Source organism: Canis lupus, chromosome 12 (assembly GCF_003254725.2).
Source record: "Canis lupus dingo isolate Sandy chromosome 12, ASM325472v2, whole genome shotgun sequence".
In the NCBI taxonomy this organism is placed as follows: Eukaryota; Metazoa; Chordata; class Mammalia; order Carnivora; family Canidae; genus Canis; species Canis lupus.
This window is the reverse complement of record NC_064254.1, coordinates 1,649,308-1,674,534: the sequence shown is the minus strand read 5'-3', so window position 1 is coordinate 1,674,534 and position 25,227 is coordinate 1,649,308. Positions and strand designations below refer to the sequence as shown.

Below are 25,227 nucleotides of genomic sequence, written 5' to 3'. Positions count from 1 at the left end.
TGAACGGAACTGTCTGCGAACCCGGGCATTCTAGCGGCCGGAGTCCACGGCACCTGGAACCCCGACTCGGAGCCCCGGCGGCGGCCCCCCAGCCCCGACCCGCGCCGCCCTCCCGCCCCGGCCTCCGCTCCTCTCCCCCGGCCTCCAGCCTCCTCCCCTCGCCCCCTCGTCCCTCTCCCCTCCTCCACTCGGTCCCAGTTCCTCGGTTTCTGTGTGTCTCTCTCCGCCCCCAGCTCCTCCCCGTTCCTCCTCTCTTCTCCCCTCCTCTTCCTCCCCGGCTCCCCTCCCCCAGCCTCCCTCCCTCGCTCCCCCCCTCCGCCCTCCTCCCTCCTCCCTCTCTCGCTCACACACACCCCCGCTTGGGCCTCCTCTCTCTCTCCGGCTCCATTTTCTCCGCCGCCGGGGGCCGGGGTCTCCTGTGGGGGGCCCAGCCGGTACCCCAGGTCTCCCTTCGGGGTGGGGGTGAACCCCCGGGGGAGCCGGGAGGGGGGAACGGGTGGGGGTTAGGGCGGAGGGAGCAGCGGCCCCACCGAGTTTGGGGGTGGGGAAGTAACTAGGCGGGGGGAGGGGCGGAGCAGGGAGGGGGCCTCAGGGCCCCCCCCCAACTATGGACGAGCGGCTGCTGGGGCCGCCCCCTCCGGGCGGGGGCCGCGGGGGCCTGGGATTGGTGGGTGGGGAGCCCGGGGGCCCTGGCGAGCCTCCCGGCGGCGGAGACCCCGGTGGGGGTAGCGGGGGGGTCCCGGGAGGCCGAGGGAAGCAAGACATCGGGGACATTCTGCAGCAGATAATGACCATCACCGACCAGAGCCTGGACGAGGCCCAGGCCAAGTGAGTGCCCCCACCCCGGGACCCTACACAGACCCAACAGAAGCCCCATTCACAAGAATCTTCTGGGAGTCCCCACCCCCACCCCCCACTCCAGGACCCCCTCCAGGATCCTACAGCTTCTTCTCTCCTTACTCCTGGGAGCCCCAAGATGAGCCATCCCTCTCAAACCCCCCTTCACCACCAGGCCCTGAAGCCTTCAAAGAAGGGAACCCAGGGTGGTCTCACCGCAACCCCATCCCCAACCCCTCACTGACCCCCATACTCCCCTGGAACATCTTTTCCATCTCCAGAGCCCTGTTCTGGCTCTCTGATTAAGAAATTGCTATGCTGTCTTCCTAACTCTCCATCCAGCCCACCCCCACCCCATCCTCTCCAGACCTCAGCCCTCCCCAAAGCTCCTACCACTCCTCTCCACCATGACCCAGCATCCATGTGTCCCCACCCAGCCCGTGGCCCCTGCTCAGCCAGACTGGGATCATCAGAGCCTCCTGGCTTCCTCAGTCCCAGGACCCTCCGCTCACACCTATGTTGAACTTCTCCAGCCCCTCTCTGGCACCTCAAACTCCGACTCTTCTCCCAGTCTCTGTCTCTTTTCCTCTGAAATCTACCTAGTCACCCTCATGTCGGCAGTCACCCCCAGACTCCCCTTCTAGACCCATTTCCCAGGGCCCCGTTCAAGCCCATGGGGCCTTTATCTTGCTGCCCGCACCTTCCTAAAGCCAAACAGCCCCCACATCTCCACATTCCAGGAGCTGACCTCTTTCCAAGAAGCCCCCAACTCCATCCTGCCCCCACCCCCACTTTCTACCTCCCTTCTCGTTCCGGGCTGCCCTCTTTCTCACCTTCATGGTCTCCCCCACCCCACCCCATCTCTGTTTCTATTGACCCTCAACTGTTCTCCCCTTCCTCCCAAGGAAACACGCCCTCAACTGCCACCGCATGAAGCCTGCTCTCTTTAGTGTTCTGTGTGAAATCAAGGAGAAAACCGGTACGTGGGTCCCCCTCTGACTCCTCACCTCTGGGGACTGAACCCTGTTCTTTATAGGAGTCAGGCCAAGAGTTTGACATCTTGGGGCCCGGAGGACAGTAGGGGTTAGGTAAGATGCTAGGAGGAACTGGGAAGGGAACCAGAGCCTGGGAACATGGGTCTCCAGGAGCCACCAGGTGGGCTGAGAGCTGGCCATGGGCTCCCTGGTCCCTGAGTTCACTCACCTGCCTGCTAGGCCTCAGCATCCGAAGCTCCCAAGAGGAGGAGCCGGTGGACCCACAGCTCATGCGCCTGGACAACATGCTTCTGGCAGAGGGTGTGGCTGGACCGGAGAAAGGGGGGGGCTCAGCCGCAGCTGCTGCAGCTGCTGCAGCCTCCGGGGGCGGCGTGTCCCCTGACAACTCCATTGAGCACTCCGACTACCGCAGCAAACTTGCCCAGATCCGCCACATCTACCACTCAGAGCTGGAGAAGTATGAGCAGGTTAGGAGATGAGGCTGGAGTGGGTGAGAGGAGAGGCTCCTAATGGGGAATCCCAAGGCTCCTCACAGCCCACGGGCCCCCTGCTGCAGGCCTGTAACGAGTTCACGACCCACGTCATGAACCTGCTGAGGGAGCAGAGTCGCACACGGCCTGTGGCACCCAAGGAGATGGAGCGCATGGTGAGCATCATCCATCGCAAGTTCAGTGCCATCCAGATGCAGCTCAAGCAGAGCACCTGTGAGGCTGTCATGATCCTGCGTTCCCGCTTCTTGGATGCCAGGTGGGGCTCGGGTGCCCAGGCGAGCCCCTGACCCAGGGTTCCCCCAAGCCCCTGGGCCACCATGTGACACAACATGGCGCTCCATGGCAATGGCCCCCTCTAGAATGATGCGAGATGGAGGCCCTGCCAGGACAGCTGGCCTTCTCACCACCATGCTCCCTCCTCTGTAGACGAAAACGCCGCAACTTCAGCAAACAGGCCACTGAGGTCCTCAATGAGTATTTCTACTCCCACCTGAGTAACCCATATCCTAGTGAGGAGGCTAAGGAGGAGCTTGCCAAGAAGTGCGGAATCACTGTCTCTCAGGTACTGGGGAGGCTTGCAGGAGCAGTGGGGTTCAGGTCAAAAGCTCTCTGATTCTAACTGAGAGGCTGGTGGGGGGAAAGGTCTGCACCTGACCCTCCTTTATGCTCAACACCCAACAGGTCTCCAACTGGTTTGGCAACAAACGGATTCGCTATAAGAAAAATATTGGAAAGTTCCAAGAGGAGGCAAACATCTATGCCGTCAAGACCGCCGTGTCAGTCACCCAGGGGGGTCACAGCCGCACCAGCTCCCCGACACCCCCTTCCTCTGCAGGTGGACCCCACTGTCATCCTGGCTATCTTGCACGCTTCCTGCCTTTGTTCCCACTTCCTATCTAGGCAGGATCTCAGCAGAGTAGGGGCCTTTTGGGGTGAGAGGGACCTAGCTGAGGTGGGGTGGAGATGTCAGGAGGTAAAGGCCATCCCAGCGAAGCTACTTCTGTCCTCCAGCAAGTGGCCGGGGAGCCACAGGAGAGGCTCAGAAACAGCCTGCTCCTCCTTGTTGTAGTGCCTTAGGAATAAATTGCATATAGTGGCACCCCCTTAGAAATAGTTCTGAGGGCTTCTTGGAAACAGCACTGTAGTGAGCCTTCTGTCTGCTGTCACAGGTTGTTACACTCTTCCCTAATTCCCTCTCTGTTCTCCCAAGGCTCTGGCGGCTCTTTCAATCTCTCAGGATCCGGAGACATGTTTCTGGGGATGCCGGGGCTCAACGGAGATTCCTACTCTGCTTCCCAGGTCAGGTGGCCCATGTCCCCTCCATTGGGGCTTTCCCAAACTCTTGCCTGCTCTTCAGAATATAAGACGCCTCACAGTGTCATACCCTTCTTTGCTGCCTGCAGGTGGAATCACTGCGACACTCAATGGGGCCAGGGGGCTACGGGGATAACCTTGCGGGAGGCCAGATGTACAGCCCTCGGGAAATGAGAGTGAGTGGATACCCGATGCTCCCTCTGTCTACCTCTCACCCAGACAGGAGGGCCTTTCCCCTGGTGGCCTTGTCTCCCACACTGAATCTCCCAGAGCCCTGCCCCAACCAACTCTCTCTTTTTTTAGGCCAACGGTGGCTGGCAGGAGGCTGTAACCCCGTCCTCAGTGACATCTCCGACAGAGGGACCAGGGAGCGTTCACTCTGACACTTCCAACTGATCTTGCCCCTCAGGGCCAGAGGGGTGGGGGCTCACAAGGCGACTCTTGAAGAGGACGCAGGCATCCAGAGGACAAACCCCAGACACAGGAGAAGCACAAGACAGAGAAGGGCGAATGGGGTCATCCTGTCCCCAACCAGACTGTCTCAGTGCTGGGGGTGCTAACTACGTGGCAGGGAGAATGGGGTCCCCTAAGGGGAGAGTGGGGTCTGTCTTCCCTTTTTTCAGTCTTTTTCTCTCACATAAACCCCGCAGCCCAGAGTCCTATTGTTCAGATCACCTTCCCCTTGCTCTACCCACCATATTGTATTCCATTTCTTTCTCTGGGCTCCCCCCTCCCCCACCCCACTTACCTGCTCTGGGATCTGTGGAGAAGCCAGCCCTGCCTGACCAGATGCCAAAACTGGGGACATGACTTCTGGACAGAGGACACGGGCCATGAGCCCTGTTCCTCCCTACCCCCTGCCCCTCCAGATGGCTTTATTACCTCATACGCAGCTCATCTTAAACCAATAGAATCGTTCGGTGGACGAGAGTGTCTGACTCAGATATCTACCTCGGAGGGAGTTTCTGCTACTTTAGGGAGTTGTTGACTGGGCTTAGGGCTTGATTTTTTTTTTTTCTTTTTTCTTTTTTTTTTTTGTTAAGTAAAGAAACGAAACCCTGGAATCCATCTGTGCTTTTTAATTTTTTTTTTTTTATTGCTGTAATTGGCTCTTAATTTTTAGTTTGGGGAAGTAGATGTTTTTATAAATATATTGATTTTTTTTTTAATTTTTTGCTTTTCCATGTTAGGGGTGATAGCCAAAGGGGTCGTAAGAGAAAGGGGAACAAACAGAACTTGTGAAAAGGCCCACCTGGTTCCAGTCCTGTCCATCAGAAAGTATGTTTAGCTTAGCAGGGCACCAAGCCTGCCCCCCGCCCCCCCCCAAATCACTTAGGTGTTCTTTGCTTATGCAGGCAGCTCTTTGCTGCTCTTGGTATGGAGGTAGCCAGTGGTTTGTTGACCTGTCCCCCCCGCCCCCCGCCACACACACACAAACACACAACCCTTGGGCAGGGCTGGATTCAGTAATTTTGAGGAAGCGCCACCTTCCCCTGTGAGTGACACATCTTTAAGTCTTCTTTTTAACCTATTTGCAGATTGGAGAGGGAAGAACAGGGAGGGGGTTATTGCCAAATATGTTAAATGTGGGTTGGGGTGCTTGTGTATGTATCTCCCTCAATTTCCCCAGAAACGAGGCATTCTTTTTTTCTCAGTCTAAAATCAAGAGGGTGGGGGGAGAGAGGAGGCATGTCATAAAAAGCCAGGTGTGGGGGAAAGTCAAATCACCAGTGTCCCATCCTTGGCCAGAACCCTACCATCTGAGTCCCTCAAACATCCTCAGGATTTTATAAGACTGTCATAGTGGGGAACCTCTCCTGTCAAAGACCAGGCAGGACTGGAGGGGAGCAGGTTAGATGGGTGATGGGTGGAGGGTGGGAGGCACGGGCCGGGGGCAGTTCTCTCCTCACTTGTAAACTTGTAGTTTCACAGAAAAGGAAAAAAAAAATGCAGTTTTAAATAAAGAAATTTCTTTTTTCCCTGGGTTTAGTTGAGCATTATTTTCAAAAACATGATAAACCCCAGAATAAAATTCTTTCATAAAACCCCAAACGGTGTTTTCCCTTCCAGCTACCCACTCCCAACCTTACCCTCACCACCCAGGAGCACCCATGGTTCACCCTCAACCCTCCCCCAAGGCCAGGCCAGGCCTGAACCCTGTTGCCCAGCAACCTTACCTAAGCAACATGGGGCTCCCATCGTCCACCAGGCAAGCCCTCAGTGGACTGATGGAATGGGTTAGGGGTCCTGAATACTAAGAAACCTTAGGAGGTCCACTCCCAACCCCCACGGACATGGCTGTGCCCAGACTGGCACTGCCTAAGGGTGGGGTGATCATTGTTTCTCCTAGTACCTGAAGGACTCTTGTCTAAGAAGCATGAATTCCTAGCATTCCCCGTGGCCGGATAGGACAGGATGGAAAGATGGGGGTAGGGGAGAGGGTGCAAGCCCCACCTAGGACGGTGGCCACAGCAGCAAGGGGCAGACAGAGCCAGAAGCCTGGGAAGGAACGATGGCAGCAGGGGCGGCAGCGGCGGCAGGAGCCTGGGTGCTGGTCCTCAGTCTGTGGGGTGAGCCACAACCCTCACACCAATCCTCCCTGCAGAAAGCACTTCATCCTCCTCCCCAAATCTGCCCAGAACTCTCCTGGAACCCAAGCGCTACTTTCCAAGCTCCCTCACCCATCTTTTGTTGGCCCCCCAATCCCCTCCTACTCCTCCACCATTGTCCCATCTCCCAGGAGCAGTAGTAGGTGACCGAAACATCACAGCCCGGATCGGGAAGCCGCTGGTGCTCAACTGTAGGGGGGCCCCCAAGAAGCCACCGCAGCAGCTGGAATGGAAGCTGGTAAGCAGGGCTCCTGCCACAGCTCCCGCTCCCCACAGCCAGGGCCCAGTGATGGTTGGTGGCCCCACCTCTCTGTCTCACAAGTCCTTTCCCAGAGGACTTGCACTGTTCAGGCTCTTCTCTGTCCCCAGAACACAGGTCGGACAGAAGCTTGGAAGGTCCTATCTCCCCAGGGAGGTCCCTGGGATAGTGTAGCGCGTGTGCTCCCCAATGGCTCCCTCCTCCTGCCAGCAGTAGGGATCCAGGATGAGGGGACTTTCCGGTGCCGGGCAACGAGCAGAAATGGAAAGGAGACGAGGTCCACCTACCAAGTCCGAGTCTACCGTAAGAGTTCCAGGGCCATCTCCATGGCCTACCTCTCTTCTCAGGAAAAGCCTTCAACCCTAGCCCTGGACTCTTGGCCCTGGTGTGTGAGAACCTGTACACCCGGGGTGGAAGAGTCTGTAAAGCTACAGCCTCTGACTGAAATTTTCTCTACTTCAGAGATTCCTGGAAAGCCAGAAATCATCAATCCTGCCTCTGAACTCATGGCTGGTGTCCCCAGTAAGGTAAAGAAAAGGGAAGCCATCCTCAGAAGTGGAAGGGGGTATAAGGCTGGAGGGGGGTGTGCATGTATGTGTGCGGAATCTCTTATTTTCAAAGACGATGAAGGTCACTCTTTCCCTAGGTGGGGACATGTGTGTCTGAGGGGGGCTATCCTGCAGGGACTCTTAGCTGGCACTGGGACGGGAAACCCCTCATACCTGATGGCAAAGGTAAGTCCCAAAGTTCCCCCTCCTGGCTGCTTTCTCTCTGACCCCTCTCCCACACCCACCCTGGAATATCTTGCCTTGTCCTCCCCTCCCCGCAATAGGAGTCTCCGTGCAGGAGGAGACCAGGAGACACCCTGAGACAGGGCTTTTCACACTCCAGTCGGAGCTGATGGTGACCCCAGCCCAGGGAGGAGCTCCCCACCCCACCTTCTCCTGTAGCTTCAGCCCTGGCCTTCCCCGGCGTCGAGCCCTACATGCGGCCCCCATCCAGCTCAACGTCTGGGGTGAGTGGAGGCCCTCAGGGAGGAGGGAAGAGTAAGCCCATGACCACTGGGACCAACACAGGCATAACTCTCAACTTCATGCCCTCAACTCCAGAGTCTGTGCCTCTGGAAGTCCAAGTGATGGTAGAGCCAGGTGGAATGCTAGCTCCTGGTGGTACTGTGACCCTGACCTGTGAAACTCCTGCCCAATCCTCTGTTCAAATCCACTGGATCAAGGACGTGAGTGACTTGGAGAGGGGGCTGGGAGGCTGGGAAGTAGACAGACACATTACTGGCAATTAGGAGGACAGGAGGCTCATGGGGAGGCAGGAGCTAGGAAAGATGGCAGAGTATGTGAGGATATGAAGACTAAGACAGAAGTACAGATGTGGGGAGAGATGTTGTAATAAATAGCCTCCTGTCCCCTTTCTCCCCCCAGGGCATGCCCCTGCCCCTTCCCCCTAGCCCCATGCTGGTCCTCTCTGAGGTGAAGCCTGAGGACCAGGGAACCTACAGCTGTGTGGCCATGCATCCCAGCCACGGGTCCCAGGAAAGCCGTGGTGTCAGTGTCGTCATTGGTAAGGAGATCTCTCTCCAAGTCCCAGGGCCCCTGAGGCTGGGCTAAAGGACAACGCAGACTCCAGTTCCCTGGCCCACCCTGGAGAACCTTACCACCCTTCCTCAGTACACATACCTCCTCTGCCCCAAGCAAAACCTCCCAAGAGAGCAACGAGTCTGTTTCCTCTCTCTTCTGAAACTGAAAGAAAAGACTCCATCAGGGCTCCCACTAAATAGCCTTCTCTCAAATCGAGACCCTCCCTTCTAACCTACTCTAACTTTGTCTTTCAGAAACAGACAAAGAGGGGCCAACCACAGGTGAGGGCTTGGAAACAGATGGCCCCAACATGACCCGGGGATGGTCGACAACAAAGGAATGGTGAGTGGTAGGGGCTGGGCCCTCACTTCTGCCCATCTCTCCACAGGCTATGTGGAAGGGCAGGGGCTGGGAACTGTCGCCCTGGCCCTGGGGATCCTAGGAGGCCTGGGGATAGCTGTCCTGCTCATCGGGGCCATCATGTGGCGAAGACGGCAACGCCAAAGACAGGAGAGGTGAGTGGAAGAAGCCAAACATCTCAGCCTTGGGACCTCCAGGCAGCAAGGAGGGGTGTGGGGGGAGGAATGATGAAGTGCTAGAAACCATGTGCACAATTCTCCCCAATCCCCCTCCCCACCAGGAAGGCCCCAGAAAACCAGGAGGAGGAGGAGGAGGAGGAGCGCACAGAGCTGAATCAGTCAGAGGAGCCCGAGGCAGCTGAGAGCGGTGCAGCAGGGCCATGAGGGGCGCCCAGCCAGACCCCATCTGTCAGCTCCCTTTTCTTCCCCCTTGCTCTCTTCTGTCCCCAGAGCAATTCTCTCCTGTACCCCACCTCACCAAACTTGCCTCCACAACCAGAGCCTCCTACAGTGATAAGTAAACACCTCACCCATTTGTTCTCGTGCACACATATGGATGTGTGTGTGTGTGTGTGTGTGACAGAGACACCTGTGTGTGTGTGAGACACCTGCATGTGTGAGATGCCTGTGTGTGTGACTGTGTGAGACGCCTGTGTGACACACCTGTGAGAGATGACTGTGAGAGACACCTGTGTGTAAGAGATGACTGTGTGTGAGACCTGTGTGTGAGAGACACCTGTGTTTAAGAGATGCCTGTGTGTGACACCTGTGTGAGACACGTTGTGTATGAGATGACTGTGTGAGACGCCTGTGTGTGTGAGATGACTGTGTGTGAGACACGTGTGTGTGTGAGAGACGCCTGTGTGTGTGTGTGAGAGAAAGATGCCTCTGTGTGTGTTTGTGTGTGTGTGTTTGTGAGAGAGAGAGAGAGAGAGAGAGACGCCCTCACCCTCTGAATCCCTCAGAGCCTTGAAGAAAGCCTTCACACTTCCCCACACCGTGCAAATATTTACTCAAGTTGGGGAGATGCTCCTGTCCTGGAAGGAAGGGGGTAAGGACAAAGGTGGGCAGAGCTCCCATCAGTACATCTCACCTTGTTTATTGAATTTATAATAAAGGAGGTAGTGAAGGGAAGGAAGGACTTAAGAATCAGAACCCATATTAGACACTGGGGAGAGAAAAATTAAGTCAACAGGGGTAAAGTAGGGGAGAGTCAGTGGGAGCCTTGCCCATCTTTCAACATCAAATCAACAAATGTGGGGGAAAGCAAAAGATCAGGAGAGGGAAGAAACAGACATCCTCTTCCGTCTGTCCTCCTGTCCCAGAGCTGGGAGTTAGGATGCTACGCAGCGAGTTCAGGGCAGAAGTTTCTCCCATCCTCTGCACAGATGTCACACCTCCTCCCCACACCCTCCTACAAAGTGGCCAGGGTTGGCCTTAGCCAGTAGAAACGGAGGGGTTGGGAGGGAGGGGCCAGGAGTAAGGAAGGGTCAGCAAGGACCCCCAATACTGATTCTCCTCTGGCTGGAGGTGGGCAGGAAGGAGACAAAGCTCAAATACTGAGCAGCCAGAAAAAGAAGAAGATGGCGAGAAACAGGAAGAGGGAGTCCTGCCAGCTGGAGGCCGGGTGACCCTGTCCCAGATCCACACCTGTAGGAGAAAGGAAAGCTGTGGGAGAAGCATCCACTCCTAGGTTGGGAAAAGGCCTGAGGGGACTCAGAGGGCTCCCTGCTTGGAGCTGAGGGAAGGCTCTTCTTACCTGTACCCCGACGGAATGGCTCATGGGTGTTGAAGACGGTGGTGAAAAAGCCAAAGGGAAAAGCACCAACACCAAATGAGAAGTGAAAGCCCCCGGTATCACCAAATGACTGGAATCCCTAGGGAGGTGGAGAAAGTCAGAGGAGAACTGGGCAGGTCTTTGGCAAGGAAGGAACACAAATCAGACAAGACTCACCCCTCTGCTCTCTGAAGCTGGTCGCTGGCCCTGGGGGCGGGGTGGAGTTTTCAATCTGAGGAATGAGAGACTGGCTAGGGCTAGCAGCAAGGAATGTCCTCTCCCCCTCCACGCCCCACTCCCAGGCCAGAAGCAGTCCATCTTCCCTCAGCACCACCCCCTCTCTCTCACCTGGGATCCTGGGGCTTCTGGCTCCCTCGCCCATAAAGAGGGACAACCTTTTCTCTGCTGATCCCAGCTTTACACACTGGGCACTCTTGCCGCTCTGGCCGGGTCTCCAACCACTGAGGGAGAAAATGAAGTGGTTTCCAGTTCACAGTAGGGTTTTTCAACTCCTCAGACCTCCCCATTTCCCTCTTCATCTCCTCTGAGTACGCACCTGATGAAGACAGGGCCAACTAGATGGGGGGAAAAAAAGAAGGTCAAACTAGCTACAGTAAAGACAGACACGAACCTGACCTCAGAGTCCGATCGCACCCCTCTTCCCAGGTATTACCTGCTGTTTCTTTTCATGTTTTTGACAACCTATTCCATGCCAGCCAATCTGGCCTTCCCACCTCTCTGATCTTACAACGTCTAAAGTAATATTCATCCTCCGAGGTTCAACGCTCTTCTCTCCTTGAACACACATGTCCCCTCCCTTTTCTGCCTCTGAACTTAGTGTCCAGGTCTCTTCAACCAGAGCTTTCTAGATCTCCTGTTTCAGCCCCAACCCCAGCCCTGCCCGCATCACTCCTCAACCAAACCCCCTTTACTAGCACCTGCCCCCACTACTCCTTTTCCTCTCTTCTAGGCTCCATCAAGTCCCTATTTCCACCATCCTTTCATTTCTCAGTGCCCTGGTCCTCAGGTCTGTCATACCACTCCCTACCAAGATCTCATCTGCATGCGATCCTACATTCCCTCGGTCTCCCGTACCCGACTAAGGCGTGCCTCCTCTAACCTTGGAGTCTAATCTATCTCCACCTGTACAACTAAGACCGTCACTTTCCGGGGTAAGGCGGCTGGGGTCTCACCTGGACAGATGTAGTTCCCCCACCACCACCCCGCCCTGCTGCCTCTTAACCACAGCACACCCCTCAGCGCCCAGTTCCTAGGGCTCTCCGCCACACGGCTCTCCTCCGTGGAGATGTGACCCTCTCACCCACACATTCCCAGAGACCTCGGGCCTCGCCCACGGGGATGTGCCCGCCGACTATCCGTATGCGTGCCATCCCGCCCCCAGCCTCCCCAGTAAGGGGCGAGCCCCATTTCTCTTCAGCCCCGGCCGGACCCTCACCAGTACAGGTGGCCACACACGCTGACCACAGCCTCCCGAGCAGTCTCCAAGCATATATTACATTCGAAGGTCGCGCCCGCCCCGCCCCGCTCGCGGTTTGGCCCTTCGGGGCCCCCGTCCTCCTCCTCCGCGGCTGCCATGGCCGGTGTTTCGCCTTCACGTACCCCTCGGTCTCCCCAAACACACACACAGACACACACACGCCCCAACAGCGAGAAACCGCCTCCAGCCCACGACCGTTGGGCGGGCTTCGAGGTTGTCTAAACACTACTGGTCTGGGTGGCTGACAATCACACAGTTTAAAAGCCAGGATTGGCCCAAAGGGTAGGGAGAGGTCTGCGCAGGCCTGCCCTTGCCAGCGACGATTGGCGGGCGCGTCTCCGTCAGGACGCCATGCGGCAGAATTGGTGTCCGTTGGACCTGGTCGGGGAGCTTGATTCGTCCGAGTAGCTGCCAGTCAGGGCCAAGGGCCAGAAGCAATTGGTCCGGGACCACACAGGCCTCGCCTCCTCCGAGCCCTTTCTTTGCTTCACTTCCCCTTTCCGAGAACGTCCGGATTCCTATTGGACTTTGGAGCGTAGAGCTCCGAAGCTCTGGATTGGCTGGAACTCGACGGAAGATGGTGGTTCGGCAAAGTGCGCGCGCGCAGCAGGCGGCGGGAAGGGGCGGGCCAGGCCGAGAGTGCTCGGCTTTCTCTGGCCCCACCCCCTCGCCGCGCTCTTGTCGCCGTGGTGACTGCTCTACGATTGGCGGGCTTTGGGGTTCAAAGGCATCAGCGCCGCCTCATCCGGGCCCTCCGACTGCGGTCTCTCCGGGCTGATTGGCTAGTTTCTTGCAGCCCTGATTGGCCGAGATCGGAAAAGACGGCCGAGGGCTTGGCGAGGTAGCAAATGCTATGGTCGCAGGGCTCAAAATGGCTCCGGCCTCCTTCGGTGACGTAGAGGGCAGAACTGGGGCTCGCCCCTCCCTTTCAGTGAAGAAGGGAGCAGAACTGGCATCAGCTCGACGTGTGGGTGGTGCGAGCATCGACCTGCGGCGCTGGTGTTAACCCATCTCCCTCGGCTGCGGGACGCAGCCCGCTCCTCCTTAGGTGACTTGCAGAACAGATCTCAAGGCCCACACCTTTCTAACGTTGACACAGGATGACAGAGTTGACCCCGGCCCCGTTTTAAACCTGAAAAGCGAACTAGCTCCACCCCTTCGTGAGTAGGTGCCGAGGGGGCAAGGCCCGCCCTCCTGAGCGACCCGCGGCGGAATGGGGTTAGGCCCGCCCCTTCCGTCCTGTAGTGTGTCCCGCAGAAGTGGGGTCTTCCTCCTGGGTAGGACCCCCGGGACTTGGGCAGGCCCGAGCTTGGGCCTTCTCTACAGTCAGTGACCTCACTGTGGCCCAAGGAGCAGAACTAGGTAACAGTCCTCCCATACCAGTGTTCCTTACATCCTCGACCTCAGGGCGTGTAAATTCTAGCAGGGCGAATGTGTGTCTGGCAGCGGGGACAGACTCGGGCCGAGGGCAGGTCAGCACCCAGATAAAGGTCTCACGTGACCAGGGAGGCCAGGTGAGAGGAGGGCGGGGGAAGTGAAGGTACAGGATGCCGGGAAAGGCTTAGGAGAAAAGTTCTAGGGGAAGGGGTGTAGACCAAGGAGAGGAGCAACGCAATGATCCTGGTTTAAGGGACAGTGGAAAGACGAGCGAGAGGAGGTCAGAGGCTGGACAGGGAACAGATACATGCCTACAAAATTCAGGAGGCATGCTCGTCCCAGAGTAATCTAGCGTTCTTTCTCTTTCTCTCTCTCTCTCTCTTTTTTTTTTTTTTTTGTTTTTTGTTTCTTTCTCATTTTTTTTTAAAGCAACCCTAATACCCAGTTTCTACTGGAAAAGATGCGCCCGCCCAGATTCTATGTTGGGGAGAGGCACTGTCTCAGCTTCAGTGATTGAGACTGACAGGAAGGAAATTGAAAAGCGAAAGTACTGAAGTTAAATAAAGACCGTGGAAGGACAGGGGCAGGGACAGGGCCCGAGAGTACCTCTTCTCTTTAAAGACCAGAGAGAGGGTTGAAGCAGGGAGCCGGACTGCGTGCGGGGAGGGCAAAAGTCAGAGAGCCAGCGAGAGCTGGAGGGGCCAGGGAGGTGGAGCCACGGGGAGGAGACGAGTACTTGGCATATAGTAGACACCTGCAGATATCCGGAGTTGGGAACAGGAAAGAGGTTTTTGGAGGAGTCGGGAGTTGGAGGGAATATACAGCAGATAAGGGAGTTAAGGAGAAAGGAAGAAACCGAGTGAAATTCCCAGGAAGAGGAGAGCTGATGAAGAAGGAATGGGCCAAGGAAGGAATACAGCACCAAGGGACACACGAGCCATGTGTGCTGAAAGGGAGTTGGAGGAAAAAAAATGCAGCTGGAGCCTGAGAAGGCCGGAGACCGGCAAAGCCCAGCCGAGCTCTCGCGGGGCGGAGCCACCGAGGAAACTGGTCGATTCGGGGAGGCGATTGGCAAGACGGGCCGCCCATCACCGCCCCCTACTTCCTGGCCAGCCCCGGAAGCCCGCAGGCGTTGGGGAGGGGTAGGGGGATAGCGGCAGCAGCAGCCCCAGCCCTCAGAGAGACAGCAGGGAGGGAGGGAGGGAGCTAGGGGGATAACCCCCCACCGTTCCTCCCGCAATGGGCCCAGCCTCCCACTCTCACCTCCCCTCCATCGGCCGGGGCTAGGACACCCCCAAATCCTGTCGCCCCCTTGGCACCGACACCCCGACCGAGGCAGAGACACAGCCACCCGCCACCACCGCTGCCGCAGCCTGGCTGGGGAGGGGGCCAGCTCCCCGGGCCCCCCACCCCACTGAGGTGGGGGCGGGAAAGGGATGGGAGGAGGCGGGAGGAGGGTGCCGAGAGGGGATGGGGGAGAGATTGGGTCTGGGAGGCGGACTGGGGAGAGGTTTGCTGGGGAAAGGAGAGGGGCCCTGAGGGAGGAAGGATGGAAGAGAGACGGAGGAGATCCGAAAACCCTGTGCATTTGGGATGGGGGTGTGGACAGAGTCCTGAAGAGGGAATTCCTGACACCTTCCCCAGTTCCTTTTCCTGCCCTTTGGCCCCACGTGACTCTTGAGGGGTTGTAGCCGGGAGAAGGTGGTTTATTGCCCTCCTTCCCCTAGCAGAATTCGCTTCCTAGAAATGCCCTCAGACACCTCTGTTTCATCTGGGCACAGGACCTTCTTCAGTGGCCATCCACACTGGACTAGATCCTTACTGACACAGATGCTTTGTGGGGGGCCATGTTTTCTACATTGAGTCCGTGAGCCTTTGACATGTTTAGTGGCTTATGTGCGGCTAGCCTCTCCCTGTGCTCTCCGTGGACTGTGGACAAACGATGTGTTGTTGTCCATCAGAATTGCCCATTCTCCTATCTTTATGTCCATGTCTCTTGTCCAGTCTTGACATTGTTCAAATGTGAGTTTTTATATATTGCATCCATTGTGTGGTTTTGTGTTTTTTGCACATTTTATGCTTTTGCATGTTTACTTTTGCATGTAAAGGTTATCCCTTATTTGTTTTGTTTCATGTATCATATATTATTATGTCCATGATCCTGTCATGTGTGGTAGTCTTCGTGTGGGGGATCCTGTGGTTTAGTGGACTAGTGCACACTTCTGTTGTGATTGGGTTGGCCTGTTGGCTGCATGTGTTTTCCCAGTCAGGATTCACACCATACCTATGCATGCTCCTTTACATATTTATCATGTTTACACTGATGTGGCCCTTCCACAGCATCTGTGCTTCTGGGTACACATACTATTTATTTCATAATTTTATTGGCAGTGTATTTTGTGAGTCATCTGCACATTAACCCATTTGGCACTCCATGCGCTTATAAGTCCTTGGACATTTCTGCTCCAGAGGAGGTCACTTAATGTTATACATTAGAGAAAAAGGTGACGGGGCCTCTGTTTCCCCAGAGAACCATCCCCATGTGCCTTACCTTGCTGACCTTCCTGGCCTGATCTCTCCAGTGGCTGTGGACAGCCTGTGTTCATGGAGGTCAGTGCATGCCACAGGGTCAGCTCTGCTGTGCACTTCCTCTGTTCCCCCACTCTTTTGCTGTGTTGGCATTTATTGATGACAGTAGCATCTCTCCCCTGTGGCATGTTAATCCCCATTCCGTATGTTTCTCTTTTGTGTGAGATGGGATGCGCCATCTTGATTGTTGGTGCTTCCCCTTCAACGTGACTGCGTATTGTATGTGTATATTCAGAGAAGGTTACTGTTAGGCTTGTTATGTTCATTGCTTTCTCAGTGACTTATCTTTTCACAGAGTGTAGCTATCGGATTCCTGATCATTTCTGTCATTAATTATGGCTGTGTGGGTGTGTATCCAGCCTTATAATCTGTTCAGCAAATGTTTATTGAGCACCCTCTCTGCCTCCTTCTGTCCCAGGTATTGGGCGTTACTACCCTCAAGCTGCTTACAGACTAGGGAAGGAAACAAAAGTGCCAGTGAGCAGTTATGTACGCTGTGGTGTCAAGATCAGTGGTTCTCAAACTTGTGTGCACACCAGACTCACTTGGAGGGCTTGTTAAAATACAGATTGTTGGGCCCAAGGCCCAGAATTTCTGATTCAAGAGATCGGGGGCGAGGTCCAAGAATACGCATCTCTACACTTTGAGAACCAGTGATCAAGATAAAAGTGTAATGAAAACTCAGGCCAGGAGGGGTTCAAGAAGGCTTCCAAAGCGTGACGCTCAGCTGTGTGAGGCAAGTGAAGAGGCGGAAGGGCATTCCAGCCAAGGGAGCAGCCTGTTTGCAGCACAGTAGCATGAAAGATCTTGGTATGCCTGAGGAACTGGAGTTGGAGCACAAAAGGCTTTTGTGGGGGCGGGGCCAAAGATGGAAGCAGAAGTCAACTTGTCTAAGGGGCCTGCAGACAAGACAGGGAAATGCTCGGATCTGTGTTACAGAAAGATCTCTGTGGCGGCTACATGGATGATGAATTGGAAGAGCAGAATTAGGAGCCCATTGCAAATAGTCCAAGGGAGAGATGCTGGTCCAGACTTAACAGGGGCAGTGGGCTAGAACAGCTCAAAGCCTACAGCTTCAGAGTTGGCAGAGTTTCCTGTTTTCTCTTGCCTATTACCCTTCACTGATTGGCAAGGGACTTTGAACACAGACTTTCTTGTCATTGGAAGGGAGTGCCAGTAGCCTTGCTGGGAGTGACAGGTATTTGCCTAAACACCATTTTGTGACTTCTGACCCTGCCCCCAATAGTGGGGCAGAGTGGAGGAAGGAGGAAGAACCTAGAGGCAGTTCTGTGTGCCCGTACCTCTTCCTCCTGAATTCTTTCCTCTCCCAGAGCAGGTGGTATGATGTCTCTTTTACTCTGCCTTTTTTTTTCCCCCTCGGTCAGGCCTTACATATTGTATCTGCCTGACCCAGTTGCCTCCAGTGCAGAAGGGGGAAAGGGAGCAGAAGGATTTGTTTGCCTGCCTGTGGAGGCAGGATTGATAGATGTAGCTGCTTCTGGTATGTCCATGGGTTTATCTGGGAACAGGAGAGGGGTGGAGGTAGCTACCTTGGTGGAGAGGGGGTTTTCTGGTTATGCATTTACTACATTCCTTTAGCTGTTACCAAGGTGTGATTTTAAGTTTGCCTTCTGGTGTGAGCAGGTCAGTCTCTGCATGACTGTATGTGTTTGTTTTTGCATTAGTGACAGACCCTTTATTCTTGCCAGTCTTCTTGAGAATGTCTGGGTGTTTTGGCCCTTCACTGTACCTGCTGTTGCGTATACCTGTGTGTATACATACAGGCAGCAGCGTGACCGTGGTTAGGAGTACAAGCCGCTTAGGTTTAAACTAGGAGGTGCCTCTTAGGGGAGCCATATCACCTCAGGTAAGTTATTTAACTTCTTTGGGCCTCTCTCCTATAAAATGTAAATTGTGTAGTTCATACTTAAGGGTTTGTTTGTTTTGTTTTGTTTTGTTTAAGATTGTATTTATTTATTCATGAGAGATAGAGAGAGGCAGAGACACATGCAGGGGAAAGAGCAGGCTCCCTGCGGGGAGCCCGATGTGGGACTCGATCCCAGGACCCCGGGATCACGCCCTGAGCCAAAGGCAGACACTCAACCACTGAGCCACCTAGGCGCCCCTTTAAGGGTTTAACATAGTCTATAGGCCAGCCCTAAGCCAACAGAAATATAATGCAAACCACATGTAAATTTTAATTTTCTGGTAGATATGTCAAAAAAGGTCAAAAGTAACAAGGTGAAATTAATTTTAATGATATGTTCTATTGAACCCAGTATTCTGAAAGGTTAAGATTTCAAAATGTAATCAATACAGAAGATTATTAAGGGAATATTTTACATTTTCATTCAGAGTCTTTGAAATCTAATGTGTATTTTTACACTTCCAGCACGTCTCCACTCAAACTAGGCCATGTTTCAGGTGCTCAGGAGCCATATATGGCTGGTGGCTACCGTATTAGACAGTCAGGTGTAGACCATCCTAAGACCTTACCAGCTATGAGTGTTAGCTGTTGCTATTATTATTGTCCCCTTATCATGTATTTGTGAGTTGTAGATGTCCATGTCTTGTGTCTCTTGTCTTTGTGAATATTTCTGGGAGAGGGGTAGGCAAGCAGTCCTGAACTCCTCTTCCTCCCACCCCTATCCCAGAGAGGCTTCCTGGGCAGGTCTAGATGGGAGCCCTGACCCCTTCCTGTATCTCTGGCCCTTGTCCTCATAGCTCCCCAAACCCTGCCTGCTGTGCCTTGCCCACTCCACTTCCCCTCCAGGAACCTGGCCCACTGTCCCTTGCCCTGTCCCCTGCAGGTGGCCAGAATGGAGTTGTGGCCAGGGGTATGGACTGTGCTGCTGCTGCTCCTCCTGCTGCTGCTGCTCCTGCTGCCTGCCCTGTGGTTCTGCAGCCCCAGTGCCAAATACTTCTTCAAGATGGCCTTCTACAATGGCTGGATCCTCTTCCTGGCTGTGCTCGCCATCCCTGTGTGTGCTGTGCGAGGACGCAACGTTGAGAACATGAAGTGAGGGCCAAAGGGTTTTGGGTGATGAGAAAACCTAAGAGTCCAAAGTGAGCAGTGGACGGGGAGGATGTGGGGTTTGTAGGGAAGGTGAAGAGAACCCAAGGACAAGGAAGGGGAGAGGACTGCAAAGACAGTGGAGTAGGGGGAACCAAGGCATTTTATTTAGATGGACGTCAGTGGGTCCTGCTGGAACCCCTTGCCATGACCCCACAGGATCTTGCGCCTGATGCTGCTCCACATCAAATACCTGTACGGGATCCGAGTGGAGGTGCGTGGGGCTCACCACTTCCCTCCTTCACAGCCCTACGTCGTGGTCTCCAACCACCAGAGCTCACTCGACCTGCTTGGTGAGATCCCTCATAGGGCACACCTCCCCCAGCCATGCCCTTCCTCCTTCCCCAGAATCTCCTCTGGGGGTCCTCACCTACCTCGCATCTAAACGTTGCCCCCTGGCTCCCCTATCCCTTCCCCCAGGACTTCTTACCCTCATATACAGGCTAATATATGTTTAATCACCTCTTCCACCACTCAGGTCTTCCCACCCCCCTCCTTCAGTCTGCCTCTTCCTTTATCTCCAGTCCTTCGTAGTGTGGGTGATGACCTGCTTCCCATAATACTTTGCCTCCACTATGGCCTTCACCCATCCTACCTTTGCCCTAGGGATGATGGAGGTACTGCCAGGCCGCTGTGTACCCATTGCCAAGCGTGAGCTGCTGTGGGCTGGCTCCGCTGGACTGGCCTGCTGGCTGGCAGGAGTTATCTTCATCGACCGGAAGCGCACTGGGGATGCCATCAGTGTCATGTCAGAAGTCGCCCAGACCCTGCTCACCCAGGACGTGAGTCACCCTGTGGAACAGGAGGGTCGGGGCATTGTGGAGTAGAGCACTTGTAAATAGACTGAGATGCAGGGCCAGCAGGCCTCAGAGGTCCCATTACAGCGTCACAACTATTACACACACACACACACACACACACACACACACCCGTATGTCTTGATTCTCTGTCTTCCCCAGGTGCGGGTCTGGGTTTTTCCTGAGGGCACAAGAAACCACAATGGCTCCATGCTGCCCTTCAAACGTGGCGCCTTCCACCTTGCAGTTCAGGCCCAGGTAATTACTACTTCCCCTTCTGCTCCTGAGCATCCCCTGTGCTGCCGGCTCCCACCATCTCTTTCTGTCAGAGGCTTGTCATGGGGCCTTGGAAGGGAACTGTGGGCTGTTTGCTTCTCCCCTTCCCCAGGTTCCCATTGTCCCCATAGTCATGTCCTCCTATCAAGACTTCTATTGCAAGAAGGAGCGCCGCTTCACTTCGGGTGAGGGCTCTGAGTAGACCTGGGGCTGGGGGTGGCCAGAAGGGCCATGAGGGAGAAAGGCTGGGGGGATGTCCCCATGAGAGGGAGGATTGGTCAGTGCCAGGACTGAGATGTCCAAAGGATCACCAGTGTGACCCCACACCAACTAATAAATACTTATTAAGCACCCAACATACCCTGCTATATGGGTAAAGCTCAGTCCCTGCAAGAGGGGCCATTACTGTCCAGTGGGAGGAGGAAGGCCTGTGTGTGCAAGGCTATGATAACACTTGGCAGTAAAAGTGAAATTGAGACAACGGGGGCAGAAAGGGTGCTGAGGTGTCTGGATGGGGGGGGCGGGGGCGGCTTAGTGCAGGAGGGCCTCAGCTCAGGTAGCAGCTGGCAAACAGGGGCAGTTGTCCAGGGTAGGGAGAAGCGAACAGAAAGGTTGGGGAGGGAGTGGCAGGAGAGCTCGGAAATTGTGCCCCACCTGTGGGCAGAGGCCTAGGCAGACAGGCCATGATGGTGCTCACCACCCCCCTCAGGACGATGTCAGGTACGGGTGCTGCCCCCAGTGCCCACAGAAGGGCTGACACCAGATGACGTCCCAGCTCTGGCTGACAGAGTCCGACACTCCATGCTCACCGTTTTCCGGGAAATCTCCACTGATGGCCGGGGCAGTGGTGACTATCTGAAGAAGTCTGGAGGGGTGGGCGAGGCCCGGCTCTGAGCTCCCCTCCCAATGATCCCCTTCTTCCACCCATACCTCCCAGCCCAGTGGGCCCTAAAGCAGGGCCAAGCCCTCTTCCTTGTTTCTCTTCTCCCCACTGTTCTTCTCTTTGGAATCTTCAACTTCTGAAGTGAATGTGGATACAGCACCACTCCTTGCCCCTTCCCAGCTCCCTCCATGGACTCTCTTGCCTCAGTGCAGTCTACACTCTGACCCCCACCCACCTCCTGTGCCATCTTGTCTGTGGGACAGTTGCCTCCCCCTCATCTCCAGTGGCTCACCTACCCAAGGGAGTGAACACACCATCCTTTCCCCAGTGGACCCTCTTCCTTTGTGATCTTCTCTCCCTCTCCACCCCACATTGGCCAGTGGACTCGTCCATGCTATGGAACAATACCCTCCCACAAGTCCATGGATTCAGTGGACTTATCCATTTGTGAGGACTCCTCACATTGTGGCTGGAAGCGATGCCTGGAACATTCCTGGCTTATCCTGGGAACACTCTTCAGCACCCTCACCCTCCCTCCCATGGAGCCTCCCATCAGTGGAGGCTGGACTCTTCTTACTCAGAGGTCTCGTCCTGCCCATACCCAGGTGCCCAGGGGTGAGCATACTCCTAGATGCCAATTTGGTCTCCACATTTCTGCTTCCCCCTGTCCCTGTGGTACAGTTCTTCAGTGGTCCTGGCATCAATCCAGTCCCCTGCAGCCCTGCTGTACCATTGTAACTAGACACAAGGGAAGAGGCAGACATCAGGTGCTGTACTCACTTCTGCTCCCTAGGGAATTGGGGAAAGGAACTGAACCCTGGCTGGAGGGGGTGGGAGGGCTTTTAATTTATTTCTCTTTCTTTTGAGGCTTCCCCTCTCTGAGCCAGTTTTCATTTCCTCCCTGTGGCATTAACCACTCTGGCCTCCCACCCTAGACCTGTGCCCACAACTGGGGAGGTGGGCTGGGAGCAAAAGGAGAGGGCGAGACCCAGTTTTGTGTGGTTGGTTTTTATTAATTATCTGGATAACAGCAAGAAACAGAATAAAGATTGAGAGAGAGAGAGATCTGGGCACTTTCTGGCTGCATTTGTTAAGGCGTTGAAGTGGTTCTCGCCCAGGCAACCTGCCCCAGCCAGAAGACTCGGGTGGGCCCAAGGCACCCATCCTCCCCCCTGCCTTCAGCTCTTGGAAGTTTCCATCGCTCATTGCTTCTTGGTGCCAGATAACCTTATCTGCACTTCCCCAGCTGGCTGATCCCAGAGGATTAGCAGGGCCAGTTTCTGTATAAATTAGAGGGCCAGGGTTCTGGAGAGGTTCCTTATCGGCTGCCGATTGAGACCTGGGCCCAGGCTATTGTCCTCACAGGAGCCTGGTGAATGACAAGGAGGCAGGCAGACACATTGGCTGTGGACTTTTGGGGCTGCCAGGGTACTGCAGAGACTCTTACCCAACAATAAATAGATTAGGGACAGGGTACCAGAGAAAGGGATGAAGTGTAGCTATCTGGGGACAGTATGGGGAAGCTAAGTGTTGAGAAAGGGTTTGGGGGAAAGAAAAGTGAACTAGGGAAAGGTGTCTGGGAGAGCTGGGGGCAGCCATAGGGGGATGGGGGTTCAAGCAGAGAGGGACTGAGGACTCACAGGCACCTAGCCTCTCCTCCAGCAGCAGCACCTGGTCGCTGAGAGACTCAATCCTGTCGCTCCAGCCCCATAGCTCCGCCACCTGTTCTGGCTGTAACTCTTCAGGTGGCATGGGCAGCACAGCTCGGACCCAGGCCCCAGCCTGACGGGCCCACTACAAAGGAAGACACCTCAAGAGTATTGGAGGTGGGGCACACCCCACCCAGGGGGCTTGGCCCAGGCATCTACCCTTACCTGCTCCAGTCGCTCCAGGCGCCCCCGCAGCTCCCAAATCTCCCGCCTCAAGGCGTGCTCATCATGTTCTGCTTCCCGAACTGGGACAAAAGGGAGCAGCGTGACCCGCTGCCATTGAGCCCGGGCCCTCACTGACACCCCTACTGCCACCCACTCACCCGCCACGCTGAGGACGCTGGTGCCAGTTGGGGGCTCCAGGTTGCCCTCTGCACAGGTGCGCCCATCTGGGCCCAGCACCAGACCTTGGGGACAACCACAGGTGAAGCTGCCTGCCGTGTTGAGGCAATAGTGTGAGCAGAGGGTGACGCCAGTCCTACATTCATCCACGTCTAGTTAACAGAAAGAGGAGAGGACTGAAGCGGGAGGGGGGGGGGGGAGCTGGTGCCCCAAGGGGAGTGAGGTCCTGGCACCACTGGAGGAGGAAGGGAACTCACCCACGTGACAGTGCTTCCCACCCCAGCCTGGGGCGCACTGGCACTGCTCTGGCCTGACGCAGACACCTCGGTTCAGACAGGGCTTGGCGCAGATGGCTGTGGGTGCAGAAGGGCAGTTCAAAACAGGACCAACAGCCAGCCTCCCCAGCCCCGCAGCGCACCCCTGTCCCCAGGCCTGGGAAGACCCAGTCTCACCTTCATCACAGGTGAGCGCCCCTGGATGCCGCTTCTTCCAGCCTTGGCAGCACACAACATGGGTCTGCTGCACCTCCCTCTTCACCTCCCTCCATGCCACTCGATATGTGGTCCTAGAACATAGGCCTGGTTCTGAACAGTGGTTTATGGGCTTTGGTCTGGGTTCTTGAACTTCTTCTTGAAAGACTCCAGAGTCCAGGCTCCGATCTCTCACCTGTAGGTGCTGCAGATGCGCCTTCCATTGCACATGGTCAGGTAGGGCTTATACACTGGTTGGCTGTAGGACTCGTTGTAATGGAGGGGGACCACCAGCATATGCTTGGAGCAGACCCCCTGACTGCACCCATGCAGAGGAGGGGAGAGACACTAAGTGGGCCAGGCCCTGGGGGTGAGGAATCCCACTACCCTCAAGCTCAACCGAGGCCCCCCCCTCCCTGGAGGGGACAGCCTCACCCCCATTCTATACTCCATGGTTTTGCCATTCCCCCCACCCCCAGCAGGGTTTCCAAAGCCCTCACCCCTGGCCCTGCCCCCTGTGTTATCACCTCTCTTTGAGGGATCCACCCTTGGCCCCCTGGACTGACATCAGCAGCAGGAGGGATGAGAGTCCACCTAAGAGATTGTACAGCTCATCCCTGGACGCCATGATTCTCCTTGACTCCAAACTGCAGGCTGCTGGCAAGAAGAGGTTAACGGAGGTCCTTCCCCTCTCCTGTGACTGCTACAGCACCAGCCCCTCCAAGAGCAGTCTGATAGTGCGCTCTGAGGAAGTCAGCATGCTTATTTGTACACATTTACACTAGCCACCAGGATTGTCTACACCTGTGTGTATATGGAAGGTGACCCCTTCATCCAGCACACACGGTCCCTGTAGCATCCTGCAAGTGCACGCCCCCATACACTCCCTCCCCTCCCCTCTACACCACAGCTAACTCTTCCTCCACAACACTCCAATCTGTAACACACCCTCTTCTATCTTAACTCTTCTACAGGATTCAAAGCCTCGAATACTCATATCCTGCACCCCAAACCATGGACCTGGAAACTGCACCTATCCCTGCTGCCTCTCTCACCAGCACCCCTCACTCACACAACACTTCCCAACGCACATTCTAAGGCTCATCCTCCAGTGACATGTTCTCCCCACCTGTCTTTTCCTCCGGAGACTCCAGCAGACCAGCCTCAGCAGCAGCAGCTCAGACTGGTGGGTGGGTGGGGCAGGCTGGGAAGGAGAGAAGGGGCTGGGCCAGACAATCCTCCCATTCCCCGCCCCCTCCCACAAGCGTCCTCCATAGCTCCTGCTCTAACTGCTCAGTGGGATCCAAGTCCCACAACGCTCACAACCGCCCCAGCAAAGGGCCCCCAGAAGTAAATTTCCAACTCCGAGGCTCCTTCTTCCTACACTCCCCAAATCGGCAGAGGCCACTGGCTCTATGACACCACTGGTCCCCCTGGCCCTTGCCACACCCCTCAACCCAACACAGGCTGGGGGAGAAGTGGGGGCAGGGAGAGAGACAGAGCTGGCAGAGGAAAGCAGGGTCAGGTCATGGGAGAAGAGGCAAGATCAGCTGAAGAAAGAAAGGAAGAGGGGGGCGGGGAGGTGCCCAATGCCTTATGGGGAAATTGCCCCCCATTCCTTGATGACATTTGTTAGGGCCTGGGGTGGGGGCGAGTTGAGTCTGCCACCGCCCCCCAAGCCAGAGCAGACAGGGCCCTATTGTCTCCACCAAAATTCCTTCTTTCAAGGAAGAGGAGGCTCATTGTCCAGCCCCTCACCCAACTCTGGCCTACAAAGGTCATAAAGGGGTGCAACAAATGCCCACCCTGACCCTTAGCCCCCTCATCTAGCCTGGGGGTAGCAGGCACATTCCACCCATGAGGCTGAGGCACAAGCCACTGGAGCCCTGGGCTCAGTCCCCCAAGCTTAGGCTGGGACAGGAAGAGAATTGTCCTCTGCAGGAAAGAACCCACAGAGAATCAGGAACCCACACAGAATGGGCA

General features: G+C 55.6%; 5 protein-coding genes across 17 annotated transcripts; 3 read left to right on the top strand and 2 right to left on the bottom strand.

Annotated features, from left to right (window-relative positions):
* The first annotated feature begins 349 nt into the window (after positions 1 to 349).
* PBX2 (PBX homeobox 2) lies at positions 350 to 5,616 on the top strand. Its single transcript, XM_025418272.3, has 9 exons — positions 350 to 828; positions 1,743 to 1,816; positions 2,052 to 2,299; positions 2,389 to 2,579; positions 2,750 to 2,885; positions 3,005 to 3,158; positions 3,534 to 3,622; positions 3,727 to 3,813; positions 3,941 to 5,616. Exons 1-9 carry the CDS (start codon positions 608 to 610, stop codon positions 4,031 to 4,033), a joined length of 1,293 nt encoding a protein of 430 aa, XP_025274057.1. The 5' UTR covers positions 350 to 607; the 3' UTR covers positions 4,034 to 5,616.
* RNF5 (ring finger protein 5) lies at positions 4,713 to 11,997 on the bottom strand. 3 transcript variants are annotated; one of them, XM_025418289.3, is made up of 6 exons: positions 11,687 to 11,997; positions 10,787 to 10,805; positions 10,579 to 10,691; positions 10,408 to 10,462; positions 10,213 to 10,330; positions 4,713 to 8,256 (listed from the first exon to the last, which is right to left on the bottom strand). In XM_025418289.3, the coding sequence occupies exons 1-6, from the start codon at positions 11,824 to 11,826 to the stop codon at positions 8,168 to 8,170; spliced, it is 534 nt and encodes a 177-aa protein (XP_025274074.1). In that variant the 5' UTR covers positions 11,827 to 11,997; the 3' UTR covers positions 4,713 to 8,167. The 3 variants fall into 3 exon arrangements, with proteins under 3 accessions (XP_025274074.1, XP_025274073.1, XP_025274075.1); XM_025418288.3 differs by lacking the exon at positions 4,713 to 8,256 and adding an exon at positions 9,537 to 10,103 and having other exon boundaries at positions 11,687 to 11,985; XM_025418290.3 differs by lacking the exons at positions 4,713 to 8,256; positions 10,787 to 10,805 and adding an exon at positions 9,537 to 10,103 and having other exon boundaries at positions 11,687 to 11,986.
* Positions 6,069 to 9,004, top strand: AGER (advanced glycosylation end-product specific receptor). Its single transcript, XM_025418273.3, has 11 exons — positions 6,069 to 6,207; positions 6,378 to 6,484; positions 6,616 to 6,808; positions 6,968 to 7,032; positions 7,152 to 7,239; positions 7,338 to 7,520; positions 7,615 to 7,739; positions 7,939 to 8,077; positions 8,349 to 8,375; positions 8,483 to 8,609; positions 8,735 to 9,004. The coding sequence occupies exons 1-11, from the start codon at positions 6,150 to 6,152 to the stop codon at positions 8,835 to 8,837; spliced, it is 1,215 nt and encodes a 404-aa protein (XP_025274058.1). The 5' UTR covers positions 6,069 to 6,149; the 3' UTR covers positions 8,838 to 9,004.
* A 547-nt stretch (positions 11,998 to 12,544) lies between the features above and the next one.
* On the top strand, positions 12,545 to 21,786 carry AGPAT1 (1-acylglycerol-3-phosphate O-acyltransferase 1). 6 transcript variants are annotated; one of them, XM_049091966.1, is made up of 7 exons: positions 12,545 to 12,776; positions 18,505 to 18,713; positions 18,927 to 19,060; positions 19,374 to 19,549; positions 19,727 to 19,822; positions 19,953 to 20,025; positions 20,550 to 21,786. In XM_049091966.1, exons 2-7 carry the CDS (start codon positions 18,514 to 18,516, stop codon positions 20,732 to 20,734), a joined length of 864 nt encoding a protein of 287 aa, XP_048947923.1. In that variant the 5' UTR covers positions 12,545 to 12,776; positions 18,505 to 18,513; the 3' UTR covers positions 20,735 to 21,786. The 6 variants fall into 6 exon arrangements, with proteins under 6 accessions (XP_048947923.1, XP_025274072.1, XP_048947925.1 ...); XM_025418287.3 differs by lacking the exon at positions 12,545 to 12,776 and adding an exon at positions 12,935 to 13,090; XM_049091968.1 differs by lacking the exon at positions 12,545 to 12,776 and adding an exon at positions 13,361 to 13,385.
* On the bottom strand, positions 21,716 to 25,221 carry EGFL8 (EGF like domain multiple 8). 6 transcript variants are annotated; one of them, XM_025418279.3, is made up of 9 exons: positions 24,336 to 25,221; positions 23,772 to 23,901; positions 23,441 to 23,563; positions 23,227 to 23,339; positions 23,032 to 23,127; positions 22,756 to 22,926; positions 22,598 to 22,677; positions 22,364 to 22,517; positions 21,716 to 22,092 (listed from the first exon to the last, which is right to left on the bottom strand). In XM_025418279.3, exons 2-9 carry the CDS (start codon positions 23,870 to 23,872, stop codon positions 22,013 to 22,015), a joined length of 918 nt encoding a protein of 305 aa, XP_025274064.3. In that variant the 5' UTR covers positions 23,873 to 23,901; positions 24,336 to 25,221; the 3' UTR covers positions 21,716 to 22,012. The 6 variants fall into 6 exon arrangements, with proteins under 6 accessions (XP_025274064.3, XP_025274065.3, XP_025274063.3 ...); XM_025418280.3 differs by having other exon boundaries at positions 23,772 to 23,898; XM_025418278.3 differs by having other exon boundaries at positions 23,772 to 23,988; positions 24,374 to 25,221.
* Positions 25,222 to 25,227: the final 6 nt, after the last annotated feature.

Coding starts and splice junctions, on each gene's coding strand:
- RNF5 (XM_025418288.3), bottom strand. CDS start 11,826: ATGGCAGCCGCGGAGGAGGAGGACGGGGGCCCCGAAGGGCCAAACCGC. Junction 10,331..10,407: donor CAGCTTCAGAGAGCAGAGGG/GTGAGTCTTGTC, acceptor CCACCTCCCTAG/GGATTCCAGTCATTTGGTGA. Junction 10,104..10,212: donor GCCATTCCGTCGGGGTACAG/GTAAGAAGAGCC, acceptor TTTCTCCTACAG/GTGTGGATCTGGGACAGGGT.
- EGFL8 (XM_025418279.3), bottom strand. CDS start 23,872: ATGGCGTCCAGGGATGAGCTGTACAATCTCTTAGGTGGACTCTCATCC. Junction 23,564..23,771: donor GGTGGATCCCTCAAAGAGAG/GTGATAACACAG, acceptor GCATGGGTGCAG/TCAGGGGGTCTGCTCCAAGC. Junction 22,518..22,597: donor GCCTGGAGCGACTGGAGCAG/GTAAGGGTAGAT, acceptor CTTCCTTTGTAG/TGGGCCCGTCAGGCTGGGGC.
- PBX2 (XM_025418272.3), top strand. CDS start 608: ATGGACGAGCGGCTGCTGGGGCCGCCCCCTCCGGGCGGGGGCCGCGGG. Junction 1,817..2,051: donor TGAAATCAAGGAGAAAACCG/GTACGTGGGTCC, acceptor CCTGCCTGCTAG/GCCTCAGCATCCGAAGCTCC. Junction 3,159..3,533: donor GACACCCCCTTCCTCTGCAG/GTGGACCCCACT, acceptor TGTTCTCCCAAG/GCTCTGGCGGCTCTTTCAAT.
- AGER (XM_025418273.3), top strand. CDS start 6,150: ATGGCAGCAGGGGCGGCAGCGGCGGCAGGAGCCTGGGTGCTGGTCCTC. Junction 7,240..7,337: donor CCTCATACCTGATGGCAAAG/GTAAGTCCCAAA, acceptor TCCCCGCAATAG/GAGTCTCCGTGCAGGAGGAG. Junction 8,376..8,482: donor CAAAGAGGGGCCAACCACAG/GTGAGGGCTTGG, acceptor ATCTCTCCACAG/GCTATGTGGAAGGGCAGGGG.
- AGPAT1 (XM_049091966.1), top strand. CDS start 18,514: ATGGAGTTGTGGCCAGGGGTATGGACTGTGCTGCTGCTGCTCCTCCTG. Junction 19,061..19,373: donor GAGCTCACTCGACCTGCTTG/GTGAGATCCCTC, acceptor CCTTTGCCCTAG/GGATGATGGAGGTACTGCCA. Junction 19,823..19,952: donor ACCTTGCAGTTCAGGCCCAG/GTAATTACTACT, acceptor CCCCTTCCCCAG/GTTCCCATTGTCCCCATAGT.